This window comes from Netta rufina (assembly GCF_964035555.1).
Source record: "Netta rufina genome assembly, chromosome: 3".
NCBI lineage: Eukaryota > Metazoa > Chordata > Aves > Anseriformes > Anatidae > Netta > Netta rufina.
In genome coordinates, this window is record NC_140125.1 from 88164729 (window position 1) to 88173822 (window position 9094).

General features: G+C 43.3%; 1 protein-coding gene across 3 annotated transcripts in view; it reads right to left on the bottom strand.

Annotated features, from left to right (window-relative positions):
* The window catches only part of SENP6 (SUMO specific peptidase 6), an 83121-nt gene extending 75624 nt beyond the window's left edge, over nt 1–7497 (bottom strand). For all 3 annotated transcript variants that reach the window (XM_084284303.1, XM_084284302.1, XM_084284301.1), the window contains exon 1: nt 7199–7497. In XM_084284303.1, coding sequence (XP_084140429.1) covers nt 7199–7250 — 52 coding nt within the window. In that variant the 5' untranslated portion in view covers nt 7251–7497. The remainder of the gene's footprint in view (nt 1–7198) is intronic.
* Between the last annotated feature and the right edge of the window lie 1597 nt (nt 7498–9094).

The window sequence follows — 9094 nt, forward strand, 5'->3', positions numbered from 1 at the left end:
AGCTGCAGCATGATAAGATAAAAGCAGCAACGTCACAGTTCGCTGCGTTAGGAAATCCACGCACATGATTTATCGTTACCTTATTCCAGACAACGGCATCACACCACAATCATTTTACTGTTCTTTGGACAGTTTATTTTGAAGGAATTCTTTTCACATTCAGTATCTGCGAGCTGCAGACTGCTTGTGTGCATTAGCTACGAGACGCCGGCATTCTTGCTTTCACTACAATCATTTTAATAAGCAACTATCCCCATACATTATTAGAACATAATTCTTTCCATGGATTACTTAGAAAAAGTTATTCAAACAAGAGCATTGCCAAAATGTTATTTCTTTAACTCGTAGCAGACATTACACCATAAACAAAACCAAAAAGACTTCAAGTTATTTGCTCTTAATTATTCCTGTTAGTTACAGTACCCAAATAACCATTAGCCATTCCGGATTCTGATTTATACTACACTGTAATTCAGAGACTGAATCCCATTTGGCACAATCCCCAGTTCTGTGCAGGGAGACACCACCATACAAGAAAATTAAGTAAGTTTGCAACACTTTTGCTACATTCTATTTAAAGTACTCAAAGACATCTCACAGCTATGCGTTTGTACTAAGGAACTAAGCTCTAGTTATAGTGTTAGTAGTTTTCCAAAAAAAGCTTCCATCCTAAACATTTGTATCACTGAATTAGGCAATGATTTAATGAATAAAACCACACCATTTGTTTTTAACTCACCATATAACACCTGATTATCTTTGCCACTTTTCCTGAAGGCCAAGAAACTTCTTGGCATCAGCAGCAGAATCAAAAACATCTTTTATTTCGGATTTGTGAAGGGACAGGGCAATAGGGATTAGCAGGTAATTCTTTTTGGACCATGACATCCACCAACACAGGCTGCAGAGCACCCACCCATTCAGAAAAGTACTATTTACTCCTGAGAACGTGACATTAACAAGCAACTGACTTGGCCAACCCAATGACTCCACCACAGCTTAGGATCAGCTTCACCTGAAAATATTACACATTCACTGCTGTTGAATACTGTAAGAGAAAGCTTAAGACATGCTTTTAAAAATTAAGGAAGATAAAATTACCACTGTGTTTATTTCTATGTAATGAATAATAACATATATATATAGATATATTTAACTTTAAGCAAGAACTAATCGAGAGCATCAGATAAATTTCAACCTACAAAAAGTAACTGCCCTACAAAAACTCCAACTTCAAACTAAACAGGCACTAACCGTGGGGCCCAGAGAAAGAAGCATTCCAACTTTGTTTTTTCCTCCAATGGAAGCGTCTTCCAGAACTACTAAGTTAAGAGTTACATTTCTGCTTCTTACCCCAGAAGAATTTGTCCCCTCTATTTCTACAGCCTCCCCAGCTGCAGGAGCTCCATTTTTATCTTGTTTTCTCAGCCTCCTATCTTCAGCTATCCTGTACTCTTCAACTCCTCTCTGCAACACACACACATCCATCCAAGGCATACACTGACCTGTGCACGGAGTCCCCCCGGCCCCTGACTTCTCAGCCAGTGTGGGTACAAACATCAATTCACAGCAAGCTGAGCCATGCTGAGGAAACACTGAAGCCTTTGCTCGAGGGACTCTAATTATTGATTCTTCTGAATTAGTAAAGCGGGCAAATTTCACAAAGTCTCTATCTATTTACTTGTGAGGTATCTATTCATCAAACAAAAGGGTTCAAAAGTGTTAGTAGGAACAGAAGAAACAAATTGATGATGGCTAAAAAAAACACCCAAGCACCACACATTCTTATAAAGCATTCCTTAAAAGTGACAAGTTGAGTTTGGCTATTAGTCTCACTTTACAGGACCTGCTACAACACAAAGCACCTTGACATCCCTCAGTTATCTCAATTATAGACACAGTTAAAACCCTACAGAAGAGGTGAAGGCTGATACTGCACTGAAATGTATGCGCAGTCTTTCAGAAACAATAGCAATAAAAGCCGAAGTAGTTGTTTAGATCATTTCAGTAAATAATCCATTATGTGTTTTTATCTCTGTACATAAAACAAGCAGCAAAATACTAAAATATCCAAATAGGCTCATTATAGAAGTATTTGTGCAAGCAAGACATTTGCAAAATGCTGACTTATCTTTGCTAGCAAGCCATATATTGATGCTATTATTTATGTTATTACTATTATTTTTATCCTCACACTTACATCAAGAAGAGCGTAAGGATCTATTTTGGGAAGATAGCCAAGTTCCTGATTTGGGTTTGGTGTTTTTTTGCCACTAAAAGACAGTAGAATTTCCTTCCAAATCCAAGTGCCATAAAGTAACGGATGAGGCCTGCTGTACAACACAATTACTTACACACAAAACTTCTATGTCCCACTTAGTGCAAAACTATTATAGCAGCAGCTACCAAATGATAGATGTGCTTTTAACTAAAACCCAGAAAATTGCACACAGATGCCTTCCAATTTAGAAAGCCAAGGACAAGCCTGGGCTCCTAAAATCCTCTCTCATAATTAAACAGAAGGAGATGATGTGGAAGCAGACTTGGGCACGGGCTATGTGCTACCGAATATATTACAACGTGTTTACAGAGCATTCAAAAACTAAGGTTTTTACTATCTTCCCACATGCTTTAAGAAACAGTTTTTCTTTTTATTAACATTTCATGCCATTTATTGCTTATGTTAGATTGACAAAAAACAGGGTAATATGAAGATAATTTCAATTCAATTTTTCTGAGAAACAGTTCTCAACAAGTGGGCTTAAGATCTCCCCACTCAATACCAGAAGTTAATGCCACTGTAGTGAATGAAGTGTCCTGTTCTTAAAAACGTTGGAAAGGACACTGAAACAATGGGCTGAGAAGAAAGAGATGCAATGCTGTAAAAAAAAAATTCCAAATGGGGCTCAAGACAGGGAGACATGAGAGAGCCATTAGAGTCACGAATTTCTCACTTTCAGGTAGAAAACTACTCTGAAGAAAAACAGAAGAAAGGAACAGGACATATCTGGACACTGATGGGGCTGAGGGAGACCAGGGGAGTCTGGTCAACAGCATAAAGAAGTTTAGCTTCTGCTAAAGACACAGAAGAAAGTGAATGATGTTCCTTCAGTTCCAAGCAAATACTTATCTCCTCTAGGTCATCAATAAATGTGTCAGAAACAGCTTCAGAGACCATTAAAACAATTAATAATTTCACTGTTAAGAGTAAAATAAATAGAAGGATAGCAGGTGGAAATTTTTCAAGTATTCTATCTAAATATATACTCCACTTTGCCCTCCTAATTTGTGTTCTTCTCATCAGATTTCACAGCAAGATAAAAGCAATGAAAAAGCAGGAAAGGCTGACCACCACTTCAAATTGCAACTCGGCATCTACACAGGATCACACGCAGGGCCTGTGTTTCTGCGCTGCCCCAGAATCTCTGCCTCCTTTAAGAAGATACACAAGTCCACAGCTCTTCATTTTGTGAAGACAATCTTTTATATGTGAGCTGAATGAAAAACTACACAGTCTTCTAGAGTCCTCAGACAACTGCGAAGTTTCTTCTGCTGCTGCTAATGGGTAATCCAAATAGCTTTCTCATTTGTTATTAGGAAACCTGTAGCCAAGAAAATGGAATGAAAATTGAGCAAATTCCTGTCATGACTGCACTCAAATCTCTCAGCAGCTCTGAAGGTAGGGACTGGCAACATTCCTTAGAGAGGAGGTCCTCAAACAGAAACTTCAAAATTAGTTCCCAGTATCACTACTGTAACCACCAGATTGTTTAAAGGGAAAAAAAAAAAAAAAGAAAACATGAAGGAATAAAAGGTTTCTCCTTTCTTCTGGAAAATACAGGATTTGGAATACTTTATACAGTTCATCATTTCTCTTCTCCAGTCCTAAATTAAAAGCCTCTCTATATCCATGCAATAGATAACAGGCAATATCTCCTTGCAGCTCAATAACATCTAAAGGGGCAGAATATAACAAGAGTTCCCACAATTTTTCCACGGGAGTAACAATCAATAGTATTCTCCATTCCTACAGTAAGCAATGAACATCCCCTCCTCCTAAATCTAAATGGATTTATCTGCTTTACATTTTAGGTCTGACTATCAAGTAAAAAATACAAGAATTCATGCAGACAAATTTCTGTTCGCTACATTTCTTGTCCTCCAAATCAGGAAAAAAATCCCATGCAACAGGGCTACTCTGTTCACACAAATTTCTGCACATTCTTCCTATGGCTTTGAAACTTTACTGAGGAGGAAAGTAAATTCAGAAAACAAGGAAAAGGTTTTATGAATTCCACTTGCAAACTAGCTAAAATAACAAAAATGCAGTACTTTCCATTCTTCCAACGTTAACAGTCCCCACATCTCAAGGGAATTAAACGTGCAAGTCATGTATATTAATAGATATGATGTCTATTAACATACTAAAAACTATTACCACCCCTCCAGAAGGATAATGAATGCAGCTTTAAAGTGTCAAATATTATAGTTCTAGGAATCTTTTCCACATTTTACATAAGACAATCTATACAACACAGCATAAAAAATGATGACACATTAGATAAGTTAAACTGGCCAAAAATCTGAATGCTAGTATGAATCACACTACTGAAGAACAACATTAGCAGAAAGGCAATAGATAAATCACTCCAGGAACACCCTTCCAGAAAGACCCCTTTGTTTTTATTGGAGAATAATGAAAATATTAAAAGAAAACACTTGAACAATAGAATAATAGCCTATTTCTTTATGTTAATGTTTAATGCACTGAACGAGAAAAAAGCAGCACCTTACTGGACATTTGTAATCAAAACCAAAATTGCTATCTTATTTTGCAAGCAATTAATTTCTTTCGAGTGCATTGTTTATCTCAAGTCTGACTGATAGTCAATGTAAGTGTGAAGCACCAGAATTTTCCATGCGCATATATACACACAGAGGTACATATTTAAACAGAGCAGTTTCTGTTAGATTGAGCTCAATTACAGTGACAGACATAACATGCATTTGGTACCTAATTCATTTGTTTTGAGCATTAATGGCAGGGATGAACAGAAGAATTCTCAGTTCTCCCTCTTCACTCTATCAACTTTTACTCTAACACTTCTGAAAACACCAAGCAAACAACTGTTAGTTGCTGCTTACATAGACTCCAATGGAGTCTGTGAAATATATAGACTCAGATTAGGCAGAGATTTAATTCTAGGCTCAGATTCTAATCATCACCTTGCAGTTGAGTTGCTAAATTCCCTACTCCATGCCCATTTTTTTCTGGTTTTGTCCATGTTGTACTTGTTTCACAAAACCTCCAACTCTTATGCTTGTCTGAAGTCCAACCTTTGAATGAATAATGTTTGTTCAAACATGCTGTCATACATTTCCAGATTTAAAACTGCTAGATAATCCACACAGATACCTTGTATGCCTTTTTCCTATGAAGTCAACACACCCTAATAAGAGGAAACCTCTCAGGTAACATTTGAAGCACTTCTTTTTCCTTTGCTTCAAGTCAGTACAAAGTTTACCTGCTCTTACTAGACCTATTACAGTATTATCATCCCATTTGGACTTGGTCCACCCTCGTAAATCTTCATCACCACTGTCCATGTTAGGTTTTCTTCACAGAAGATTCCTAACGCATACATGCGAGCATGCTTGCACACTCTTAGGGTTTGCATCCCATCCCATCATTAGTCCTAAAATTAGCATGTCCTCGAATAAAGAGGAAACACAAACCCGATTGATTATTCTGCCCATCAGCCATGGAATATTGAAACTTCCAAGGGGGATGCTACCCAGTGTCATGTTGATACTGCTGTTGAAATGGGATCTCAAAAATAAAAAATGGGGGTGCTGCACATGAAACTTATCTATTGTTAGCCACCTGTCTAACCAGCATGCAGCCAAGGTGCACAGAGAAGACAGTGACTAAACACCATCCTGGCACTCCGAGCAGTACAAGCAAACCTCACTGTATTCTGTAGAGAAAGTTCAGGAAAAAAAATGGGTGTCCACAATGGAGAGTCCTCCTTTCACCACCAAACACCTTAAAGGTAGAAGGGAGGTAATATGACAGCAATTATTAACCAGAAGGCATTTCTGAACATCAGTACTTCAGATTAGTTATTCAAAGCAGCAAATAGTATTTTGTTCACTATTAAGCACTATTTCTGCTCCAGAACCTCTAGTAACAAGAAACAAAACCCAACATCCCGCAGGAAGATCTGCAAGAGGTAGTACCTATAATATACAGATCATACAAAATCACCATTGCTAAGCTTACACCTGACTTGAAAAACTCCACTCACGAAGAACAAATTAACGTATTTTTTTCCTATCATTGTGATAAGAATTTAGCACCTATGGGCCCATGTTAACATGGTATGTGCTTATAGCAATTTTGCAAGACTACAATAGCAGATGATTTTTTCACGGGTTAAACTGCAAAGAATCAACAGTTAAATACATTCGAAATTCAGTGTACTTTCTGCATTATAATTAAGAGGTTTACGGAGAAAAAAAAAAATGCACTGCAAGAAAAATACTCAAGGCTTTATAAACGCTAAAGGTTCCTTTTAGTTACAGCTGATAGATTCATCATCTAATTCTATAAATTACAGCCAAATGTAAGCACCAAACGCCCCCCCCTCCCCAAATGAACCTCAGTGCCAAGCCTTCAAAGTAGCATTTTAGAAGCAGCCCGGCCTCATTTCACGGTGAGGGGTGAAAGGTAGGGCCTAGGCCGGGGCCTGGGCGCCGAGCAGGGGCAGGACGAGCCCCGCTTCCCCCTCGCCCTGCGGCTGCCAGCCCAGCGCCCCTGGGCGCCGAGCCCCCCCCGCGCTGCGCCAAGCCCCGGCAGCTCTGGGCGCTCTGCCCCTGCGAACAAAACACGGCGCTGCCCCGGCCTCGGGAAATGAAAGAAAGGGAGAAAAAGCACAAGGGATCGGCTCGCCCTCGCTAAGCCCTCCCTCCGAAGCAGGTCTCTTTTCACCAAATGGAGCCAGCCCTGGCGGCACCCTCCCTTCCCCCACGCCACCGGGGCACCTCTCATTGTCGTCGGCCCCCAACGGGGACCCGATGCACACACAGCCACACACGCACCCGCCTGCCCCCGGCCCCCAGCCCGCTCCGCGCCCCTCGCCGCTCGCCAGAAGCGCAACGCGGGCCGCGTTTCCCCCCGGGGGAGCCGTGCACGCACCTTCCAGAAACAAGCTGTCTCTGCAGCCGCCGCCGCCGCCGCCACCGGCCATCTTCCCGCTGCCGAGCCTCGCTGCCTCACTCCATCGCCCAGCGAGGCGGCGGGGCCTGGCCCTTCCCCCGGCCTGCGCGCTCCGCCGCCCACCCCCACTGCGGAAGGCTGCCCGACCCGCAGCGCCGGCAGCAGCAGCAGCAGCAGCAGCGCCGAGGCCCGGCCCTCTCCGCTCCCTCTCCCGCTCCCCGTCGGCCCGGGCCCCGCTGCCTTCCGGCCCCCGCGCAGCGGCAGCAGCGGCAGCAGCCGGCGGCGGCAGCGCGCCCGCCCCGCTCCGCCCGCCCCCTGGCCGCCCGCCGCAGCCCCCCGCGCGGTCGCCGGCCGGGCCTGGCCCTGGCCCTGCGGCCGCCGCCGGAGCCCGCTGGGGGAGACGGGCCCGGCCGGGGCTCCGCCGGAGCCGCCTCCGAGCCGAGGGGGAGGCAGACGGAAGGCTGCGCTCGCTGCCGCCCCTCTCTCTCCCCCATGAACGGGGCCTCGGCGGCGCTGCCCTGCCGGGCCCCCCCCCGGCTCCCCCGGGCCGGGCTCGGGCCCCCAGACGCTAAAACGGCCGCAGCGGCGCTGCGCCCTGCACGGCCGGGGCTCGGCCGCTCCCCCCTCGCTCGGGGCTGGAGGTGAGGAGGCGGCCGGGGCCGCGCACAATGAATGAACTCGGCGGCGGGGCCGGACGGGGGCCCGCGGCTCTGCCCCTCGCGGGAGGCCGCCGAGGGCCGAGCAAGGCTGGCGAGTCCTCGCGTTGCGTGCGGCCCGAGAGGGGTGTCTGGAAGCGCACGACGCGGATCCCGCAAAAAAAAACCACGGCGCTGCCAAGGCGACTGCACAGAAATTGCAAGTCATGGCCTCCACTGTGTGTCATTTTTAAAAGAAAAAAAAAAAAAAAAAAAAAAGAAACAACTCCTTCGGCTAGCACGTAGGGTTTTGTATTTTAAATGGCCTGCCCGTGAAGCCAAAGCACCAAAACATCTTTTAAAAACCGGAGGGTAAATTCTGACAGTCAGGAATTGGCAAAAGCTAGAGATGGCTTTCTTGGCCAGATGCCTTCATCTGACACTAGTAATGCTACTTTAATCGCAGAAACGAGGAATTCATGTCTGATTTAAAGTACCTAGTTTTAAAATGACTTCTCTCTGAAAAGCGAGCTCCCAAAACTAAGAAAACTCAAGACTTCACACACTTAAGTCCTAAAATAGGTTAACTTCAAGTATATGATGTGTATGAAGACTAAAAGCTAGATACAGGAAAACTCTGCAAATTTCCTAAATTAGTTAATTTAATTCCCAGATTTACTGACACCAACCACATTCAAAAGCCAATATGTTTACAAACACTTAAAGAGAGAGAGTGCTGTTTGCACACCAGCAAGAGGTGCAGAAAAGGAAGACACAAAAGATGTCAGTGCTCCCCCAGTGCTATATAGCATCACCAGAGCTAATGAGCAATTAGAAAAAACTCCAAAAGCTGGATCAGTGCTACCTAACTTACACTTCTCTGTAGAAAAAGAAAGACTTTTTCTGAAGGAGGAATCACAAAATATTCTCCTTTCATTAGTAATAAAATTAAACAGGAATCAATTAGGAAAATTCAGTGCAAGCTAATTATGCAGAAACCAGAAGACCATATGTGCTTAATAGAAACCTAACATTAAAAGACCAAAAAGAAAAAAAGAGAGAAACAACAGAAGAAAGGAAATTTAGAATCTAATTTTATAAAAATACCCTATCATGTCTCAAAAGGGTATCGTCTGGACAGAGGGTTGGTTTATGGTGGAGTCACAACATTAAGTCTGCAAAAACAATTCCTATTTTCAGCTGAGACAGAAAGGTTCAGGTCTACCTAATTCTTCACAGA